Source organism: Microcaecilia unicolor, chromosome 1 (genome assembly GCF_901765095.1).
Source record: "Microcaecilia unicolor chromosome 1, aMicUni1.1, whole genome shotgun sequence".
NCBI lineage: Eukaryota > Metazoa > Chordata > Amphibia > Gymnophiona > Siphonopidae > Microcaecilia > Microcaecilia unicolor.
In genome coordinates this window covers 259,299,344-259,323,395 of record NC_044031.1, presented here as the reverse complement: position 1 = coordinate 259,323,395, position 24,052 = coordinate 259,299,344, and the positions used below count along the sequence as shown (strand labels likewise).

The window sequence follows — 24,052 nt, the reverse complement described above, 5'->3', positions numbered from 1 at the left end:
GGGTGTGATTTTGAGTTACACACATAATTATAGAATAAAGGTGCTTCGTATCTAAATTTAAGCTCAAGCATTTCCACCATGTTTTTATTGGTGTAAATGGTCACACCTAAATTTACACGTAACCATAACACTTAAGCACTATTCTATAAACTGTGCCAAACTTTACTCACGTCTTATAGAATACCACTTAAGCTGGGGGGAGTTTTAGGCACTATTTACTGACTCAAATCCAAAGCCCTAAGTTGAACTTTATTGTCTGAACTGTATCCTGAGTGTACAAAAGACATACAATATTAGCAAAAGTCAATCTAACTGCTCTGATCCCCAGCTTGAACTATTTGAATCATGTCCAATATGGCTTAGATTCTCATATAACTGATTCCAGTGCCTATGTGCATTACAGGACAATTTTTACAGTAAAATAAATATTATTACAATTACTATTGCTGTTCAAATACACAGATCAGTTGCAGGTCAGAAATCAGCTCCAGAAATTCTGACTAATACCCCACTGCATGAAGCACTAACTTACTTCCAAACTAGGAAGTTATAATGTTAGCACATTCAACGTCAATCCTTAACATATTCTGGGAACCAAGCAAACTGTCAGTTTACCAGATCGCCTCATTTTTATTTTCAGTGGTAGGGGAGATAAAGGGATTCCATGACAAGAATCTTGTTGAAGTTCAGCATTGTGAAGTCAACAACACGTACAACTTTCCTTTCATAAACCTAAAATGAATAAGAAACAGAAGAAAGGAATGCAGACTGCACTACTGAAAACAGAATTACATTTATTGAAACGAAATAGCACCCTAAAGGAAAGGAAGACCAAAGTAAAACGGTAGAAAAAAAAAGAAATATAATGGCAATATGTTCTGGTCATTGAACTTTTCCCAGATATGGAAAATGCCACATTCAGGATTTGTATGCTACAATTAATTAATGCTAAATATTATCCAAAAAAACTATAGGGGCAACACTCATAATTACTGCTGACTAATAATTGTTTTCATTGTTTTAATAAATTGTTCGAGCTTGAAAGCAGAAATAGCAGGGATTACTTAATATGGGTAACTTCTCTGTAGAAAGTTACACATGAATATTTAACATTTAGGTTTGAACATATAGCAGGCCTCAAAAACTGCATAAAGAGTTTGTTTTGTTTTTCTGTTTATATTTTGCTCAGGCCTTTTAAATAGTTGCTCACAGTGAGTTAGGTATATTAGATATTTCCCTGTCCCCAGAAACTTTAGAATCTATGGGGTCCTTTTTCTAATCTGTGGTAAAAAAAAAAATGGTCTTAGAGCACTCTTACATAGGTATTTCCTGTGAACTAAGGCCATTTTTAGAGCAGCCGTAAAATGGCAGATTTTCTATTTTTTGAAATAATGACTACGTGCTAACGTTGCATAAGTTTCTTTAATGGTGTCTTATTTTTCCCTCTTCACTTAGGGGCCCTTTTACAAAGGCACAGTAAGCTCTACGCATGTGCAGTGTGCACCAAAACGAGACTACAACCAGGATAACACACACCCCTCCCCCGGCTGTAATTTCAGATTTGGCTCGCACCCATACTGCTGGGACATATTATTTTTTTTTTATTTTCTACCATCAGGGGCGTATCTGAGGTTCAGCGGTAGGGGGGGCAGGGCTAGAGTGAGGGGGCACATTATAGCCCCCCCAGGCCGCCGCCCCCCCTACCTCTGTCAACCCTCCCCTACCGCCGTCAACCCTCCCCCGCCTACCGCCATCACCTACCCCCGCCGAGGTCCGCTTCCTCCGGTCCGGTGCCTTTAAAAGTATTACTTCAACTGGCGGGGGACCCCCAACCCCCGCCAGCCCCACACAGATACGCCCCTGCCTACCATGCATGGTGTTTCCGGTGTTATTTGGCAGTTACAGTCACCGCACTTGTAGCGCGTGAGCCCTTACTGCTAGATCAATGGGTGGTGTTAAGGGCTCAGGCCATAAATAGGCACATGCTGGTTTCAATTTTACCACATGCCCTTTTCCCACACTACCGCAGGCCATTATTTACAGACACTTAGTAAAAGGACCCCTTAATTCTTACCAGGAGTATTCTGCACACTATCCTTTATTTCTGTTTTATGGGATCAGGTGAAACTTGCACCCAAAATCCCACACTTAGGGGGATGGTGCCTTACGGGCTTATTTTCGAAAGTGATTGCCGGCCATCTTCCGACATAAATCGGGAGATGGCTGGCGATCTCTCAAAAGCGGCGAAATCGGTATAATCGAAAGCTGCTTTTGTTGACACCATCACCGCTTTCCTGTCGCCAAGCCGGCGAAAGTTCAAGGGGGCGTGTTGGCGGCATAGCGAAGGCGGGACATGGGCGGGCAGGGGCGTGGCTACCAGATGGCCGGCTTTCACAGATAATGGAAAAAAAAAGCGGCGTTAATCAGTATTTCGCTGGGTTTACTTGGTCCTTTTATTTTCACGACCAAGCCTCAAAAAGTTGCCCCAACTGACCATATGACCATCAGAGGGAATGGGGGATGACCTCCCCGTAGTTCCCCAGTGGTCACCAACCCCCTCCCACACTAAAACAATAAAAACCTTTTTTTACCAGCCTGTATGCCAGCCTCAAATGTCATACCCAGCTCCCTGACAGCAGTATGCAAGTCCCTGGAGCAGTTTGTAATGGGTGCAGCGCACTTCAGGCAGGCAGACCCAGGTCCATCCCCCCCTACCTGTTACACTTGTGGTGCTAAGTGTTGAGCTCTCCATCCCCCCCCCATACCCACTGTACCCACATGTAGGTGCCCCCCTTCACCCATAAGGGCTATGCTAATGGTATAGAGTTGTGGGGAGTGGGTTTGGGGGGCTCAGCACCCAAGGTAAGGGAGCTATGCACCTGAGAGGTATTTGTATATTTAAAAAAAAAAATTAGAAGTGCCCCCTAGGGTGCCCGGTTGGTGTCCTGGCTTGTCAGGGGGACCAGTGCACTACAAATGCTGGCTCTTCCCACGACCAAATGCCTTGGATTTCACCGGGTTTGAGATGGCCGGCATTTTTTTCCATTATCACTGAAAAACAAAACCGGCCATCTCAAACCCAGCGAACTCTGGCATTTGGCCGGGCCAAACCGTATTATCGAAAGAAAAGATGGCCGACCATCTTTTTCGATAATACGGTTTGGCCAGCTGTTTGTGGCGCCGCCAAAATAGATCACTGGCAATCTATTTCGCCGGCGCCATTCTATTATTCCCCTCTTAGTCATTAGGCCATAAGGCTTTATTTCAAAATGCTGCTCTCTCTAGTGTTCTAGTGTCAAGCTTGCCCCTGCAAAGATTGCTTTTCCCTAAGCCTTCTTTCTCTGTGTGCAAGTGGTTCCTTGTTAAAGGCTTAAAGTAATGCTCCCAAGTGCCAAACAACATTTTTTATATAACAACTCTATGAAATTCTCACTTAACTTGCTAGAGTTGTGCTATGATTATATGCCTGGACAACTTTGAAGACCAGTGAGTACATCCCTATATATATATATATATATATATATATATATATATATATATATATACACACACATGATGAACATCTTTTTGAAAGGATTTATGAAAGTTTATTGTTAGCGCTGTGTCTCACACTTTTGTATCAGATGGGAATTCAGCTTTGTATAGTGTATTCATTTTTCTTATCTATCCTATAAAAAGTATCCCTGATTTGGAGGTTTTTACTGATTTCAGTAGTGCCATATGTAGGATCTAGCCCTATATGTAGGTACTTTCTCTGTCCCTAGGGGGTTCACAATCTAAGCTTTTATACTTGGGACAATGGAGAGTTAAGTGAGTTACACAAGATCACAAGGAGCTGCAGTGAGACTTGAATTCAGGTTGCTAGGATTAAAACCCACTGCACTAACCATTAAGCCACTCCTTCATATCATTCTGAAGGCCTACTTTAATGAACAAGTATCACCAAGCAATTTTATATGTGCATACTTGAGCACTAGGGATATGCATTTCTAGTGTTAACACCTTTTTTCATTATTCTTGGCTGCTTCTCTTCTGCCAAAAAAACAGCTTTAACTGAATAACTGAAAGAGGCCTCCTGATTTAATACCATTGACACAGATGTTATGAGGGACTGATTCAATTTTTATATGCATGCAATTCCCATATAGAAAGAGAATTTTGTTGTATTATTACCAGACACAAAATTCTCCCCTATGTAGGTGATATATTCTTACAAGAAGGACTGGAATCTGGCCCAGAGCTTTATATCAGAAATTCATTAATACAGAATGTAAAAAAATATATATGATCCAGTCACCCTTCAGTTTAAACAGCCTTGCATTTCTTACTGGTAATCAAATCTTTGGTATTAATGCTAATCACCACCAGGCTTTTCACTGTGCACTTTATAAAACAAATATATTTGTGCAAGAGAAACCAAATGCTGTGTTTGTGGTATGGTGTTTGCATATCTCCAGTAGAGTGATTTTTTATTTTTATTGACTGAAGAGCTATTATTTGTAATGGATCTGAAGAGGTTTTTTTTTTTGTTTTTTTTTTACAAACAATCATGGAATGCAGTCAGCCTAGTTCATGGAGCCAAGTCTCCACTCTTCTGACCCCTCCCCCATTCCCATCCCCATCCCCTAGAGAGCACAAGGGCTTCTGAGCACTGTTGGTTAAAATATTCTCCTGTCCAAAGAAAGATTTGCCTGAGCTTCAACAAAATGTTTAACTACCATGGATCATACTTAGTTGTTCAATAATTAAAGACAAGAGTAACGATCAACTCTAATGACCTTACTGAAATATTTAATCCGTGCTCTTTGTTTTTTGAGTCAGGATAAGAAGGAGACATGCTCACAGAAACAGCAAGATTGACGATGGCACTTTACTTCCGAAACCAAAGTCGAATTTGAAAAAAGATTTAACAACTAAACATTCTACCATAATTCCAAGTCCTTCAACACCTCAGCTGGTTAATATACAGTATTCAGTATATGGTATAAGCATGACCTCTCCTCAAAGAAAGGTTACGTCAGTATGCATCCTGAATCTTATAGGTCTAGGTAACTGAGGGGCCCTTTACTAAGCCTATGCGGGCTCAACGCACGTCAAATTGGAGTTATCACCTGGTTACCGAGTGGCCCTTGCGGTAATTTCAATTTTGGTGTGTGTCTGCTACATGCGTCTGAAAAATATATTTTTATTTTCTGGTGTACGGCAGCTTCGTGTGTCAAATGGCATTTGACGCGCGTAGACCATTACCGCCCAGTTACCATGTGAGACCTTACCGCTAGGTCAATGGCTTGCGGTAAGGTCTCAGACCGGAAATGGGCGTGAGGCAGTTTTCATTTTGCCGCACATCCCTTTTCGGCAAAATTTTTAAGAAGGCATTTTTTGTAGGTGCGCTAAAAAATAATTCTGTGCGCACCCAAAACACGCGTCTACACTACCTTAGTAAAAGGACCCCTGAGACACTCCAGAAGGTGAATAAGAGTGACTACCCAGTACTGAAAGCTGCAGCTTTGGTAAAATTAATACATAGTGCACTGTGCTTTAGACTAGCTATACAAGGCTGATCCATTAGTCTGACACATGTCAATGACAGTTCTTTGAAATAAATTAACCCAAAGGACTGCAGTACCTTTCGCAGCAAGCTAAATGCATAGGAGTAAAGGTGCACTCTATAAACACCTGTAGGGTAAGTAATCATAGACTGCCCAGGGGACATTCCTGTTACCTAAAAGCTGTGGCTGATTGCTTCAGGATGAATTTGGGTTTTCCCAAAATATCTTAGTTTACACACACAAAAAAAATAAACAAACAAATAAATAATAGACATATTGCCCCCTCCTACCTTGAGCTCTATCCTGTAACTTCATGCTGTCAAACGTATTAGCTGCAAGATATACCCAGCACATTATGGAAATATGGTGTTTACTCATTGATGTAAACTTTAATAGACCACCTACATGCGTGAAACAGTAGGATCACATGTACAAAACTATACAGACATAACATGCGATAGAATAAGGGGTCAATTCTGATTTTAGGTGTATATTTTTTCTGAGAGCCTACTTTAATGAACATGTATCTCCAGGCAATTTTATTTGTGCCTGCTTGAGCACTAGGGATATGCATTTCCAGTGTTAACATGCTAATACAGAGGCTAGCAGACAAAGATTACTTTCATTCTATCAAATCTTGTACCACAGCCACAAACATCTGCAGGCCTTCAGTGCATTCTTCAAGACACACATTTCCTCTCCCAGGCTTCTGATTATCCTGAGATGTAGCATTCACTAAACCAGATTACTATTCTCTAGATCTGTGCTTTCCAAACAAACTCATACAGGGCCATAGAATTCAATGCTTCAAGGTTTGCCATCCTGAGAGAAAATCTGGATTAAAAGGCAGTATGTCATAATTCTAGAAATGCACTGAAGTATATCAATATTATGAAAGGGAAGAATAAAGCAAATGTTGTTATGCTTTCTAGGGATCTGCAAATATTTTCAGTTTTGTGTTTGGTTCTATTACCTATTTGGTTAGTTTTTGGATTCTGAATTATTCAGATCATTGGGTCTATTAAAATTAATGTGGCAAGCAATTTGTACTCTAATAGTTGAGTTTTCTATTTTCAATCATACTTGCAGAAGAAGTGCTGACATACATCTGCAACAAGCACAACAGAGAGACAAAAGTGCAGTAGAGGAGTAGCCTAGTGGTTAATGCAGCAGGCCTTGATCGTGAGGAACTGGGTTCAATTCCCACTGCAGCTCCTTGTGACTTTGGGCAAGAGTAGCTTAATCCTCCATTTCCCTAGGTACAAATAAGTACCTACATATACTGGAGGAGTGGCCTAGTGGTTAGGGTGGTGGACTCTGGAACTGAGTTCAATTCCCACTTCAGGCACAGGCAGCTCCTTGTCACTCTGGGCAACAGAGCTGGTCTTAGCAAGTGTGGGGCCCTATGCAGACCAATTGGGTGGGGCCCCATCATAGCCCCACCCCAGCCTGGCTCTGTCCACATCCTAACCCCACCCTATTGATAAGATTATTCCATTTTTAGAAAAAGTTTTTATTTATGAAATTTCAAATAAAGACAAATGACGCTAAACTTGTACAAAAAACTGATTGAAATAATAAGCACAACGCTATCATGAAACCATAAACAGCACTAATTCCAAGGACAGGACAAGCTACAACCTTATGCTTGGCATGGAAAGCCAACTGTAATTACACCGGGCTCTAAAACACCAGTGCACAACCTAGTGGAAAAAAAAACAAAAACCAAAAAGGGCTGCAAACTATACGCTAGCAGAATACTGCACCTTCCTTGATCACACCTGAAAAACACATGAAGGCAAAATACTGAACTGGAAAGTAACCTCAAGAAGTCAGAATCAGCATGCAGCAATACTACAAAAATTGAAACTTACATGAAAAATATCACAGATGCACATTTCGAAAAACTGACATATTCCAATTAATAAATCCTGAATAAAATAGTTTTTTCTACCTTTGTTGTCTGGTGACTTTGTTTTTCTGATCATGCTGGCTCAGTATCCGATTGTGCTGCTATCTGTCCTCTTAACTCCGTTTCTAGGGCTTCCTTTAAATTTATTTCTTTACTTTCCGCCTTTCTTCTTCATTTCTTGCCCTACATCCGTAAGTAAAAGCTGGGTCCTCCGCAGACTTGACTGTCCAATGGATCCAGCTTCTGCCTATTTTCTATATCCATGTGCACTTTTTCTCCTCTCTTCCTTTTCCTTCACCTCATCTCCTTCTTCACTCTTCCCTCACCTCCATCCATGTCCAGCATTTCTTCTCTCTCCTCCATCCACCCATGTCCAGCAACCCTCCTGTCCCCCCTGCCATCCATCTATGTCCAGCAACCCCCCTGTCCCCTCTGCCCTCCCCTGCCATCCACCTATGTCCAGAAACCCCCTCCCCTGCCATCCACCCATGTCTAGCGACCCTCCTGTCCTCCTTGCCCTCCCCTGCCATCCACCTATGTTCAGAAACCCCCCTCCCCTGCCATCCACCCATGCCCAGCAACCCTCCTGTCCTCCTTGCTCGCCCCTGCCATCCACCTATGTCCAGAAACCCCCCTTCCCTGCCATCCACCCATGTCCAGCGACCCTCCTGTCCCCCTACCCTCCCCTGCCATCCACCTATGTGCAGAAACCCCCCTGTCCCCTCTGCCCTCCCCTGCCATCCACCTATGTCCAGAAACCTCCCTTCCCTGCCATCCACCCATGTCCAGCGACCCTCCTGTCCCCTCTGCCCTCCCCTGCCATCCACCTATGTCCAGAAACCCCCCTCCCCTGCCATCCACCCATGTCCAGTGACCCTCCTGTCCTCCCTGCCTTCTCCTGCCATCCACCTATGTCCAGAAACCCCCTCCCCTGCCATCCACCCATGTCCAGCAACCCTCCTGTCCCCCCGCCCTCCCCTGCCATCCTCTTCTCCCCCCAACCAAGGAAGGATAATTTTTCTTTTAAATTTACCCTCCGTCGCCGGAATCCAGCACAGCAGCGTCACTGAAAGCGCTCCTCCCCTCCCGAGTCCCCCCGACGTCTCTAGCAGAATGCAGAAGCTCTTCCTGATTCGTTCATTCTCATTCTGACATGCGGCAGCTCCGTGTGTCAAGTGGCATTTGACATGCTTAGACCATTACCGCCCACTTACCGCGTGAGACGTGTCCATTTTCGGCAAAAAAGTGGCATTTTTTGTAGGTGCGCTAAAAAATAATTCTGCGCCCAAAACACGCATCTACACTAGTGCAGGCCATTTTTCAGTGCATCTTAGTAAAAGGACCCCTAGGTTACACATGCAAATACAGAATACAAATGTATTTGCACATGCAACTTAAGTCACAGTATATAGAATCTGGGAGTAAATGCTACGAAGCCCATAGGTGTAAAATTAGTTCTTAGCAGGTAGTGCGCACTAATTCCGTTAGCGTGCTACATTTCAGTAAAAGGGCTCCTAAGTGCACCAACCAGTGCATGCAGATAGTATTATTATTTACTTAAAGCCTTTATAACCCACCAAAGCACAATTGCTCAACGCGGGATACAACCTGCATAGTTATGTAATGTATGTTGATTGTATGTCTTGAAGTTTATGAGTGTTAATTGTAACCTGCTTACATTTCTATAGATAAAGTGGGATAGAAATGTGTTAAATAAAACAAATAAATAAATCTAATAAACATATAAACATGGAATGCAACCAAATTAGATAAGGCTCTTATGTCATTCGATAATCGATTTCTGAATGATGGAGCAGAGACAGAAAATGTCCTAGACGCTTGTAAACTGCTTCCTAGCTTTTTTAATGAAGGTACAACCAGTGAATTCTCCAAACATTACCTAATCTGGGGCTCAGCAAGGATGCTAAACCAGCAGCAGACAAACCACAAGGAGCCTTAAAAACCGTCAATCAAATCTTGTATTGGATTCAACAAGTAACCAGTGAAGTGTAACAAGGCAACAAGTTATATGCTCAGACCAAGGCTTCCCTGAGAAAATCCATGCAGCAGTATTTTGTACAAATTGTAAAGCTTTAGGAGACTTTTAGGGAGCCCAACAAAGATGGCACTACAGTAATCCAGGTAAGGTAAAATCAATGTCTGAAACACCGTTCACATTACAAGCTGGGTTCAATTTAGGAGCAAAGCCTGCAGAGTGATCCTTTTTGTGGACACAGAGGGCACACTTCAGAAGCTCCTGCTACATCAGAAAAGTGTATTGTATTTTGACAACAAGCTTCACAAGACATAAATTAGAAAAGCCTCCAGTGATTGCTACTTCAGATTCACCTTTAACCCCTGAGCATGGCTGCTCTCTTCAGTTTCCACTGTCCGGTTTGACAGAGTGCTATGATTTTATACATGCTAATGAGAAAGTAATCTGTCATCGAGAAATAAACGGGTCAATTTCAGCCCATGGCAATCAGGAATTTTTAAACCCCAGCCTCTGCAAGGATTTTATACCTAAATAGCCAGTGCCAGGCTGTACGTGGATCCTGTTACTGAACATCTGGGTATAAAGTGGATACCGGCATTTAACCGGTTACCGGTGATATTCAGACTGATCCCAGGCAACTACCCAGATGAAGTTAGACAGCCTTTTCCAGATAAATATCCTGTTCGTGGACAGAATATTACTGCTAACCAGGTAAATCCAGGCTCCACCTTAGTTCTGTCCCTGGGCTGCCTTTGCATTACCCCGATAGTGCCGAGGTGGTCTGAGTGGGTATTCTATGGCATTATCTGGATAATATCCACAAATGGCAAATAGAAATATAGGTAATTGTAGGAGTCAGTTACACATTAGTACTCATATCCAAGTTCCCACAACTAAGAAAATTTCAATAATCTTATCTGGATAATGTCACTGAAAATCTGAGTATAGGTCCACCCCCAGATTCTATAAAGGTTACCCAGAACTGGGTGCCGATCCCAGATCGGTGCCCAACATGATTAATTCATGAGCTCCAATGATTTAATTACTGGAGCTGACAAACACTTAATTGGTGCAAATTATGATTTGGGTACCGATCTGGCTGTGTGTTGTTCTGTAACCATGGGCAACTAAATTGGATCACGAGCAACTCAAAAGGGGGCGTGGCCATGAGGGGGCGTGGATGGGTCAGGGGCATTCATTAAGATGTGCACAGTGTTACAGAATAGCAAGGATCTGCAGCCAATTTGCACAACAGGATTTACACCAGATTAGAGGCCACTTAAAAAAATTACTGCGGGAACACGTACCACCTTCTATTTAGGAGGTGGTTAGGGCTCCCGTATTACCAGTGTGTTAACACAGAATACTTTAGCACATCCCACATTAGGCTATTTTTGCTCTGTGCATGTTAGCATTTAACGCAGCTTAGTATAAGGACCCCTGCACAAATTGCTCTCTTGCTCATGTGTAGTACAAAAAAATACATCAAAACACCTTGATTTACACTGCTTTAGAAAAGGTCTGCGTAATGAAATCTGAAATTCAAATCCACTAATAATGGTCCTGCTACATGTCCTAGGGGGAAAAAAAAGAAAGCTACTTGGCTTTTATGAAATCAAACCCATTCATATCTGATGCTGCAAGGACATTTTAATGGGAAAAAAAAACCTCAGGAACTTTTTTAAAGTGATCATGTCAAGCAGCTCAAACAGTCCAAACAGGATCCTCTCATAGGAGCCAACTTTTCAAAATTATTGGGGGTGCTAAGCCCAATGGAAATGACCCCTCCCTGAACACACACAAGGAATTTTTCTCAATATTGGGGGTGCTCAAGCACCCACAGCACCCACAGAGTCGGCTCCAATGGATCCTCTAATCCATCTGTTAAGTTGTAAATGCAAAAACAAAAGAATGGCAGGTTTCTATATTGGCAGACGTAAACTCAGCAAAGGGGACTAACAAAATAGCCAGACGATGTTCAAAGATTCAAATATTTATTAGCATCCAAGACTCGACACAGGCTGTGTTTTGGCCACTATGCCTGCATCAGGAGTCTCAAAAGGATGTTCATAAGTAAATGTGTTATATAACGTTGCACCATATGTTTTATGGGGGGGATGGTGCCAGCTAGATCCAAATGAAATGCAAATTGTAGTGCAGTAACAAAACCAAGGAAAATATTCCAACAGAAATCACACTCCATGCTATTGTTGCAACTAAATGCTTACACTGAAAATCAGCATTCAGCTGCATCAATAGTGTGGAATAAGATTTCTGTTTAAATATTTTCTTTGGTTTTGTTACTGACTACAATTTATTTATGAACATCCTTTTGAGAATCTTGATGCAGGCCTAGTGGCCAAAACATGGCCCATTTTGACTCTTGGATGCTAATATATATTTGAATCTTTAAGCATCGTCTGGCTATTTTGTTAGACCTCTTCACTATGTTTGCATCTGTCTTTGGACTACGGAGATCCGTTCTTCTGTGTTCTTGTTAGATTCCAATATTTGACACTAGCTTCAAATCCATTAACAGAATCCTCCTTGGCGTTCAACTCTAATAGCATGCATCCGCAAGTTAAAACAGTGCCCAGATAATGCTAGTGGCCTCAAATACAAATACATCAGCTTCTTCAATTTAAAAATAAAATACAGCAGATACTGTATTTTAATGGATTTCAGAACTTCTTGGAACATTATAATAACAGTAAAGGTTCAAGGACAGATGGAAAGCAGAAACCAGAGGAATTATTCTTACCTTTGCCATCTGGGCTTGCACTCCATTTGCTTTAAGAGATGCTACTGCTTTCTGCGCTGCTGCTGGACTGTCAAAATCTACAAAACCATATCCTGAAAAACACATAAAATTCACATGTTATATTCAGAGCTGTTTCATCAATGCTCATCATTCTCTCCTAACTCTTCACCTGGAAAATAAATGTACCATTTAGGGGCCCTTTTACAAAGCTGCAGTAAGCACTAACACATGGTGATAGCAGGAAAAAATGACATGCAGCGGGTCGTGTTGAGGCATCCCACAGTCATTTTGCCATGGGTGCATGCTACTCATATGCTAAAAAAAATGGAGGCATGTCTTGGAGGTGGAGAGTTAGTATGTCCTGTGCTAATCGGTGGAGGCATGTCTGGGAGGTTCTGATAGGGGCTCACGTGCTAATTAGCATGTGGCCATTATGGAAAAATTCAGAAAATCGACCTAGTGGTTAAAATGACCTTAGCACTTGGGAATGACCCATGGAAATGTGCACTAAGGCCACTTTTTACTGCTACTTGGTAAAAGGTCCCCTTAATCATGTAGGGCTAGCTTCTCTATAGGCCGCCTAAAAAATCTGCACCAATTGAACGTATTCTCTAAGTGGTGCTTAGATTTAGGCACCTAAAACTACACATCTCCATTTACACCAGCGAAAATGTGGTGTGAATTGCTGCATGTAAATTTACGCGCACTGGCAGTATTCTGTAACTACGCGTGTACATTTTGGAATGCCCATTTCTCCACCCATAGCCATGCCCCTTTTCAACTATGTGCATTAGAATTTAGGTGAAGTTCATTACAGAATACGCTTAGTGAGTTGTGAGCATGTTCTAATTTATTGCTAATTAGTGCTCATTATTGCTTGTTAAGTGCTGTTATCCGTGCTGATTAGCTCGTTAAGCCAATTAAGTTACCCACATTGTTATAGAACACAGTTGGATTTTGGCGCAGAATGATAGGTGCAATATATAGAATCTGGGGGTTATGGGGCAATTCAATAAATAGTGCCTGGAGGTGTGCACCACTTGTGCATCCCAGGTACTGTAGGAGTATTTGCTGTGATCTCACCCACCCGGTGTGCACATGAGAGCACCTTTACAGCCAACATGGACGCTGCAACCTTTCACCTATATGTCTGACTACCAACTGTGCAGAAGTCAGCATTTCAGCTTGTAATAGATTTACTGAAGCCTGCACCACCTCCAAGGTCACTCTGTATCGGGGGAGAATGCATGTCCCTGAGAGAGAGAGAGCTTACGAGATAAGACGGACAATGGAAGCTTCATACAGATGCTGGGAGTACATGGTGGGATTATTTCTGATTGGCTCCCAGAAAACTGATGGGTCGGAGAAGCGGGAACAGAAAGAGAAGAAAGCTGGAGTTGGCGGGAAGAACGGGGAAAGAACAGAAGAGGAGAGGACTTGCATTTCTGCAAGCACCTGATTTACCTGAGAGACTTACTGATAATACCTGGCAAAGCTTTTCCCCAGGTTACAGCTGTCTACAGGATCTATACTGAGTCTGTATCATCTGTTGCTGAGCAAGACAAGTGCATCACCTAAGCTCGTGGGACCTTGCTGAGACATTCAGCTGAGGTATCGGAAGGAACCTGATCTGGTGACCGGAACGGTGAGATCATAGCTTACTTCCTTCAAGCTGGGTTAGATAATCGGTCTGTGCTCGGACCCATCAGATGCGTGACGTCAGGATTTATGATCTCTACTCGCTGTTAGCCTAGTATAAGATTTGTGTGGTAATCATTAGGATCTCGGTATTGTGTTTATCTGTCATTACAGATTAGCCAATAGGATAATCATAGTTATTCTCTATATTTTTGGTATCATTGTGCATGCAATCAGGAATTGCTGATGCTATAAGCTGATAAGGATTTTTCTATATTTTTGTATATAACACTGTATAAATAAACTAATATATTCCATTGGTCTGTCTGTTATTTTCCATGTAGCGAATGTCGGGCGGAGGCCACACCCCCTAGACATAAGCGAGTACGTATGTAGGAATTGGCCTCTTACAAAATCTATATAACCACCTACAAATTGGGGGCGTTCGTCCGGGATGGTTGGTGCAGGAATAGCAGAAGTTAAGCCTTTTTCTGGGTCTTTTCAGAAGGCTGGTTTAATCTTCTGTTTCTCTTTGCACGAACTGCAGTTCCACCCTAGCTGACGGCAGACCTTTGTTTATACAGCTGTGTTTTATTGCTGTAATTGGTTGACAGATTTATTACCCTGAGCTCCAAAAGAGAAATAACGGTTTCTCTAACTCTCTGTCAGGAAGGAAAACAGGGTGTGTTTAGTCTTTAACATGGCGACCGGCACGGTTGGCACATTGCCTGAAATGCTCCTAAGTGAACAGGAGAAGGGCGTGCTGAAAATATTACTGCCACTCTCTCATAGTAAGACGAAACCAGCACCTCCTACAGTAGAGTCTGTACGTGCTTTATTTAGTAGCAGTTCACCAAATAGCTCAGAAGTATATGCTACGGTTTTAAATACAATTATAAAAGAGAAACAGCATTTGTCGCAATGGATGCTTTGTGAACTGGGCGTGTCTCTTTTGGCAGTTAAAGACTCTTTGATGAATGAGATAAGAGAGGTATCTGTACCTCTAACAGATCGCATAGCGGATTTGCAGTTAGATTTGTCCCAGACTAGGGAAACTGTCCAGGAGCGAGACAGCGAGTTAGCTGCATTACGAGTTGATTTAGAGACTGCCAAATCTGCTTTAGCAGGGACCAGTGTAAGCCCCGCCCCACCTCACTCCTCTGAAGAGATGTGTACGGAGTGCCAGACACTGCATGATAAGTGTAAAACTTTGCAGTGTGACCTATCTGATTGTGAAGCACGTAATTACACATTAAAACAAGAAATTGCCCAGTACCTCGTGTCTTTTGATTCGTTGCAAGAGAAATTTTCTCGTTTGACTGGTGCTTTACACAACCAGACTAGGGAAACAGATAAGTTGCAGACATTATATCGGGAGCTAAAACAGGTCTCAGAAGGTGTTCAGAGTGAGTTGCGCAGGGAGCTAGTGACCACTCAAGAAGAATCTGTGTCTGTGTTTCAAGATTGGCACGCGGCCAAGCTAGAGTTGGCGGAGTTAAAAGAGAAGCAGGAGACAGTCTCACTGCAATTACAATGTACAGTGAAGGACAGAGATTCATTGTCTAAAGCATTAGATGAGTGCACTGTAAAGATTTCCACAATGCAGCAAGAGCTTACGCACATGGCGCAGGAAGAAGTACCGTATACCTTAGAGTTCCCCGACAGTTTTGCTGCGGGTCACCCAAGCCCGGCTCCCGAAATGAACCGTTACGTGAGCCGGGAGGGACCCGAGTTAAACACACCCATTGGGGGCATGGCTTCGGCTCTTTCCCGCCCCTCTGTACAATCCAGCCCATAGTGGCTGGTGACCGAAGCAGCAGACCCGAGACAGTGACACACCCATTGGGGGCACGGGATCAGGGACGGCCTGCTGAAATCATCAGCTCACTTGGTCAGGTGCCTAGCTCAGGGTTTCAGCCTTCGGCAGATCCACCCAGTTTTAGCAATACACCTGCCCCGAGGTTCTCTACACCTGGTAGTGATCAGCGGCATGTCAGGCTGGAACCCAAGAAAGGAATGTCTATGGAGAGGCAAGCATATATTATAAAGATGCTACGCACCGTAATAGCGCCTTTTAAAGAGTCTGCCTCGGTATCCATAGAAACCCATCTTAAGGCAGTGCATGAACTCCTGCAGACCATGCACGTCTCTTCTGAGGATGACATCAGAGCCCTCCTCAAATGGACCTTTAGCACCGAGTGCCATGAAGTTCTAGATTTGATCATGTCCGATAACCCCGATTTACGGTCAGTGGAGCAAGCCTTAGCGAAGCGCTACGGTCTCTTTGCCAACTCTCTTGAAGCTAAGCGTGCAGCGTATACTATTAGTTGTAATCCGGAGGAGAGTCCGCGGGAGTGGGCCCATCGCTTGAAGCGTGCATTTTACCAAGGGGGGGTGCCGCCTGATTCTAAAGATCTTGAATTTGGTGATTTCAGGGAACTTTTTATACAGGGTCTGCCTGATCCGATAAAGATTCCATTGGCAGGAAAAAACGCAGAACCTTATTCCAGCCTTCTAAAGCAGGCTGAAGGAATTTTTGAAATCTGCCGCGCCAAGCCAATCGCAGAGACTCCGAAACCGGCATCCAAGAGTCGCAACAGGGTGATACCACCCGCTGTTTGTGCGGTCACTTCCACGCTTTCTCTGGAAAACAAAGCGCCGAGACCAACTACGCCGCCGGGCTCTCAGGCCCTGCCGCGGGATGCAGCGCCTCCTATTGCACAGGAGGGACAGCAACAACCTAAAAAGAAGCGGTTTAATCAGAAGAAGTGGAATGCAGAGAAGATCCGTGCTATGCAAGCTCAGCTGGACCAATTGATGGCAAGATGTTCAATCGCGGAGTCTAGCAGTGTACCTAAGACACCTTCATCTCATAAAAAGGTCAAATTCCAGAAGCAGAAGGACCAGTCTTCTAGACCGCCGACCCCTCCGGGGCTGAGTGTTAAATCTGTTGAGGTGGAACAGCCATCCTCTTCGGAGGAAGAACAAGCATGACTAGACGTGGCCACGAAACCTGTTACCGCAAGCGTCCCCACTGTCCACGTGGATGCGTTGTCGTCCATCAGTGAGGAGTCCCCCGTGAACCATGCTGCGTCGCAGCCCTCGAACCCGGAAGGGCCTCTTTCAAAAGACTCATCCCAGGAAGTCAGGTATTTTCTAGGTAAGCTTATATCTAAAGGTTACAGATATACCGTGGAGTTGTTAATTCAACAAGTACTTTCCTGTGAAGGTCTCCTGGATACAGCATCAGAGGTGACTTTGGTCACCCAGGGCCTGTTTCAGAAACTTGAGGCATCTCTAGGGGGGGGGTCAGGATGTGCTGCGTGTCACACCGTGCGACTTGTCACTGGTGGCCTATGGCAATCAAAGTATTGGAACTGTGGGACAGGTTTGGCTATCTTTACAGCTTGGACAGATGACCGTCAGGCACCCTGCCATCATCACTAACAGTGAGGGTGAAGAATTTCTGATTGGAAATGACCTTTTGAAGAGATTTCGGCCTGTTTTGGATTATGACGAGGAAACGATCTGGTCTAAGGTCACTCGACCCCTTAAATATGTGCGAGGGAGATACTGGCGTACAGTCGGTGATGCCAACTCTGTGGAGCTACAGGACACTCCCCTGCGGACTGATCTCCGGTGTTCCGCGGATCCGCCCATGCGGGAGCCTCCGTTGACAGAGGCACCAAAAGGGGGTCAGAAGCATGAAGAGCTGGTGCAACAAGAGGACCATCCAGAGATTGTTTCACAGGACACAGCATCACCTGAAATCTCATCTCCTATCTCTGGTCCTGATTTTGCTCATCCTTGCAAGGTGACTGTCATCACCCAGAAAGGTGATGAATTCACCATACCAGTTCAGGTGGCTAACACCCAATTGCTTCAAGCTACTTTACTGTTCACTAGTGATCTCTCCTACATCAGTGACTCGTTGTACAGCCAAATTCGTAAGTCTGTACAACTTCCCTTCAGCAGATGTTCCTCTACTTCGGTACAGGTACCGGGACAAGGCTCCAAGCCGCTTGACGGAATATGTGGCCTTCCCTTGACTGTGGGAAAGAAGACATTCACTCACCACTTCTCTATTGTCCGGGGCGTGAGGGAACCCTTATGTTTGGGATCAGATTGCCTTGCACGACTGGGAGTTTATGTGGACCTGGTGAATCTAGTCCTGTGGAGTAGAATGCAGAACAACCCAGTGGAACTTGAACCTACGGCTGTTTGTTTGAAGTCTGGACAGACCATTCCCCAGGTCTGTGAGGTAGTCTGTGACAAGGATGTAACCATTCCAGGTAGGGTACGGGATTTTTCCCTCAAGCTTCGTCTCGCTCAAGGACAACGTCTGCTGGATGAGGTTGTGTTCTTTAACCCACACGCCCACTTTCGAGACCTTGGATTGGCAATTGGTGTTCTGCCATGTTTGGAGGTCACCGGTACCACCTTATACCTGTTGGTCACCAATCCACAGTCTGCTGAAGTTGAGCTATCTGCTGGAGATTCTTTTGGCTTTCTGGTTGGCCAGTCTTTCCATGATGTCGAGGTAAGTTTGCCTATCCTTGGCAGGCTGCCTTCTTCTTGGGACACCTGCCAGGGGGGGGAGACGACTGACAGTTGGTTTACCTCTCCCAGGGGCCTCATATCTCTCGAGTTTGTTTGGCCCTATGATGCGACGTGTGCTCAGGTACAGGTGGAAGATGACTTCTTGTTTCTGTCCAGGGAAATGTCTGTACCTCAGAAGCCTCGAAGGGTGAATTCTGTGGAAACCTCAACCTTGCAGGAGGACATTGAAGAACAGGTGGAAATTTCATCCAACCAACCTTTCTCAGAGTTTGATGCTATGGTGAAAGAGCAAGTGGAACAGGCTGATGCTTGTACTACTCACACAGAGAAGAGGAAGTTGACTCAGTTGTTGTACAATTACAAGGACCTTTTTGCTGTAGATTCGTATGACTGTGGACTTACGAACCTACATGTCACCAGAGTGCCTACGGAACCTGGTGGCAAGCCTGTCTTTGTGCGTCAGTATAAGATTCCATTGGCTTCCTATGAGTCTGTACAAGAGATTCTCAACACTTTGGAGACCAGGGGTATCATCAGACAATGCAACAGCACGTACAACTCCCCTCTGTGGCCCATCTTGAAAAAGAATAACAGCTGGAGAATCGCTCTGGATTACCGTCAGTTGAATAAGCGAGTACCCTTGTCCCGGTGGCCTATGGCTCCACTGGATCAGAACCTTGCAACCATCAGGGGGGCTAAGTATTTCACCAGCCTGGATTTGGCATCAGGGTTTTGGACAGTACCAGTCCATCCCCACGATCAGTATAAACTGGCTTTTACGTTTGGGAAGAAGCAGTATACGTGGAACAGGACACCCTTTGGGTTTCTCAATTCACCTGCTGAATTCAACATTTTCCTACACAAAGCCCTACCAGATGCTGAAGCTCGAGGAACAGTGGTCTATGTGGATGACATTCTGATCAAGAGTCCTACCTTTCAGGAACACCTGGAGGAGATGGAGCATGTCTTCACGCAGTTGGCAGATGCTGGAGCTAAACTGACTCTTGCCAAAGGACAATGGTGCAGGAAATCACTGAATTACTTAGGGTATGAAATTTCTGCTGAGGGTCTGCGACCCCAGAAGAAGCGAGTGCAGTCTTTACAACAGTTGAAACAGCCCACCAATATCACTGAACTTCGTTCCTTTCTAGGAATTTGCAACTACTCCAGACAGTTCATAGATGAGTATGCGGAGATCACCCGACCGTTGGTCAAGTTGTTGAAGAAAGATACACCTTGGGTCTGGGGGCCAGAACAGAAATCTGCTATGCAGGAGCTGAAAGACAAGCTTAGCTGCTTCCCATGCCTCGCATACCCCGAGGGAGGTCGTGAGTTCTACGTGGACTTGGGATATTCCCAACACTCTATGAGTGCTGTCCTATATCAGAAGTATGACACGGATAAGAGGGTAGTGGCGTATGCCAGTAAAGGACTAACGGATGTGGAGAGGAAGTATTCCGAATGTGAGAAAGCACTCCTGTCTACCGTTTGGGCTTTGCAACACTTCAGAAGTTACATCCAAGGTGAGAAGCTAATTGTGGAGACTTGCCACCAGCCCATCAGTTTCTTGGGTAGTGACCGAATTAAGACCGGTCGAGTGTCAAACAGCAAAATAGTCTCCTGGACATTGGCTCTTCAAGGCTGGCCTCTGGAGGTAAGGTATGCTCAGAAACATCGTAACGCAGTAGCCCAAGGTATGGCTGACCTACATGATTGTGCAGAACAGGATTCCATTGCAGGTATTCCCGAAGCAGATGTTCCCCCGCCAGAGAAAGAACCTCATCGACACCATCTGTATGATGAACAGACTTGTGCTACCATGCCTAAGGTCTATGTAGATGGTTGTGCTTACCGTCGTGATACAGTCAAGGAATTGGTTGCAGGAGTAGGAGTGGTATGGGATCCAACCAATCTTGAAGAGACCCTGAAACACAGCTTGGGCTCGCGAACTAATCAGTACGCTGAGATTGTGGCAGCTCTGGTGGCGGTACAGTCTGCAATTCAGAAAGGAGTCCGACAGTTGGTCATATGTACGGATTCGGACTATGTGAGACAGAATTTTGTGTCCCATTTGCCCATCTGGAAGCAGAAAAATATGTTAAATTCCAAAGGAAAACCAGTACATCATGGAAACTTGATCCGGATTTTGGATCAACTGGTAAAGGACCATGACATGACCATCTATTGGAAGAAGGTCAAGGGTCATGCAAAAGTTGACAGTCCCGACAAGCTGGGAAACGACTTGGCCGATCACCTGGCCAAGGAGGGTGCGCTTACAGGAGAATTATGGCGACCCCCAGATGTGGAGACTGCGGCTGTCCATGCGGTCACCCGACGACAGGCGAAGCAGTCCAACGACACGCCGGTGGTCCAGTGGTGCAGGGAAGTCCCATCCTTTGATCTTGTCATGGCACAGAAATCCGACCCGGTGATCGGTAGATTTTATGAGTACATATGGAATCCGCAAGACTGTTCCCTGACGGAAGAACACAAGCAAGATGAGGAAATGAGGATACTCTACGCCTCCCGAGAGAAGTTCAAACTTCACAAGGACCTGCTTATTTGGACGAGCAAGCATGGCATTGAGCAATGGGTGGTGCCTAAAGAATATCGAGGCATTATGTTGCAGCATGCCCATGACGAACCATGTGCTGGACATCGAGGGGAGAATATCACCTATGAGACCCTAAAGCAAGTAGCTTATTGGCCTCACATGCGACAGGATGTACAGTTGTACACGCGAGGGTGTTTGACCTGTTGTCGTTTCCAGCCATCTTCACCATCTCACCGAGCACCACTTAGGAAGAAGGGTATCGCCATGCCCTGGTCGGATATCCAGATTGATTGGGTTGGTCCTGTAGTTCGATCCACTCGTGGTAACAAGTACTTGCTCACAGTCACCTGCTTGTTCACCAAGTGGTTGGAGTGTCTGCCTGCACCCAACTGCACGGCAGAAACCACGGCTACCTTACTACTGAGTCATGTGTTCAGCCGGTGGGGTTTGCCTATGCGAGTGGATTCAGACCAAGGTTCTCAGTTCACGGCAGAGGTGATTCAACATATGTGGAAGATGCTTGGAGTAAAGAGTAAGTTGCACATAGCTTACCGACCTCAATCTTCGGGACAGGTGGAAAGAGCTAATCGCACCATCGTGACCATTCTGAAGAAGTATGTGTCATCCTCAGGTAAGAATTGGGACCTTGTCTTACCATTGGTCCTTATGGCGATTCGTTCCACACCCCACCGTTCCACCGGAGTGTCTCCTTTTGAGATGATGACAGGTAGGGAAATGACATTACCAATGCATTTGTTGTACAGGACTAATGATGTGAACTTGTCCAGTGCTACCTCCACTCATGAATATGTCACCCATTTGCGTAAGCATTTGCAAAGTGCCTTTGCCTTTGCTCAGAAAAATTTGGAAAGTAGCGCTAGAGGTAGAAAAGCCTATTATGATCAAGGGACTACCTCTAAAGAATACCAAATTGGCGACAAGGTATTCTACTTCAATTTTGCCAGAAACAAGGTTAAAGAAAGGAAGTTTCTGCCTAGTTGGCGTGGTCCATTCCCAATAGTGGAAAAAGCTTCACCTGTGGCTTACCAAATTTGCCTCAAGAAAAATACTAAGGGTGAAGACACCCTTAAATGGGTCCACATCAATCAGTTGAGACCACGTCATCCCAGTCATTTGATTCCAGACGTATGTGTTGATGACACGAACTGTACTAACACCCCAACAGCATAGTCTGTTTTCTTTGTACCTTGCAGATGCAGAAAAGAACCCTGATGATCGTGTTCTGGATCTCCGTGCTGCTGGGATCGTGGTCCAAGATGATCGAACCTGGTCCCATGTCTGGAGTTGTTCTGCAAGATACCCCTGGCTTCCTGATTACCCAGTCCCAGATTGTTCCCCAGAAAGTAGTTGTGTCCCTTGACCCAATGCATGTACTACTGAAACATTTCAATATGAGTAACTTAACTCTGTCTGCTGTTACCCATTCCTGGTTTCTCAATTATATGCAAAATGCCCGTGCACAAGTGAAGAACATTTTGCATCAACTGGACAAAGTCATGGTACAACCTATGCAACCTTATAATTCCAGGTCCAGATCTAAGCGTTTTCTTGGTCTGGCCGGTGGTTTGATTTTTTCGGCCATTGGTTCACTTTTTTGTATTTCCATGTCTGTTGCCAACGTAGTTTCTGTCCAAAAGCTGCAGGCCAATATACAAGCCATCCAAGCAGACTTGAAAGCCATCGAGACCAAATTGGTAGTCCAACAGAGCCAACTTGTGGCCCAGGGTAAAACTATTGCTGATACGGTCACTCTTGTGAATTTACATACACATAAAATCAGTGCTAACACAGCTGATTTGTTGACAATTAAAGGTACCATGAATGAAGACCGTGTGTTTATACAACCTGTTAAGGACCTTATCCAGGATTTATTTAGGGAAGTAGATACTAGTGTTAGTAAGCTAATGCAGGGACAGATACCAACGTACCTGATACCATCTGATGTTGTTAAAGATGCCTTTGCCAAAGTTACCCGTTTGTCTATTGAACCTTTTCAAATTCAAATCGCATTTCATTTAGGTACTGCCTTTCCCCTTTATTTGGATATGGAGTGTATGGAAATTGCCTTCATCCTTAATTTGCCATTTATTATGCCTGAGAATGTATACCAGCTTAAACAAGTTGTAAATGTAGGTACGTGGCATGAGAATTTGTACCTTAATGTTGATACACCTAAGTATGTTGCTTACCAACAGGATGCTCCGCAACATTATGTCCCTAACTTAGACCTTTGCCACAAAACTAAAGATGTTAATTGGCTATACCCTGGTAAACCTTTCCTGAAAGACACAACAGAAGCTCTTTGTGGCTTGTCCACAGAGAATGTCCAAGAGAAGTGTAAGGTTACCGTGTCAAAATATGACGATTTTTCTGATACCACTGTAGCTGTACTGGATACGGTATGGTTAGTTAGCACACCTAGTACGGAACTTACTGTCACCTTCCAGAAGCATGATGTAATCAACCGTTACACTCTTCCTTGCAATGTTTGTGTGATCGCTGTACCCAAGTATGCTGTTGCTCATGTAGGAGGAGTTTCCCTGTTTTATCTTGACACAGACCCGGTTGTTTCTGAGTTGGAAGTGCTTGATGTATTTCGTGGACATCCTATTGACTTTGCTATGGACCTTATTCCATTTTTACAGTCCAAAGACTCTCACACTGTTGAATTATCTGTGGACCATGAGACTCTCGAGGTTGCAGATTACAAACGTCGTTCATCTGATGTCACCCAGTTCCACATGTCCACTCACGTTGTCATCCCACTTTTGACCATCTCGTGGTTCATCATGTTCCTGTGTGCTGTAGTGTTTTGGAGAGACCTTCGTCATTTACGCTATCGCGTAAACACTTTGTCACCTACGGCGATGAGATTGCAAGACTTTATGTAGTTACATCTGACCAGCGTTTTGCCAACAATTTATTCTGTTTTCACTTTTCTGTACTAATATGCTTTGCTTTGCATGATGTGATTATGGTTCATGATTTGTTTGATTAATTTTCATGTGTTAAGACTTTTAACTAACTGCACATGCGGGTTCTATTATTCAGTATTTTGCTG

General features: G+C 44.2%; 1 protein-coding gene across 4 annotated transcripts in view; it reads right to left on the bottom strand.

Moving 5' to 3' along the window:
- Positions 1–24,052, bottom strand: part of RBMS3 (RNA binding motif single stranded interacting protein 3) — a 1,285,867-nt gene that overhangs the window by 623,949 nt on the left and 637,866 nt on the right. For all 4 annotated transcript variants that reach the window (XM_030205863.1, XM_030205882.1, XM_030205872.1 and 1 more), the window contains exon 4: positions 12,219–12,310. In XM_030205863.1, coding sequence (XP_030061723.1) covers positions 12,219–12,310 — 92 coding nt within the window. The remainder of the gene's footprint in view (positions 1–12,218; positions 12,311–24,052) is intronic.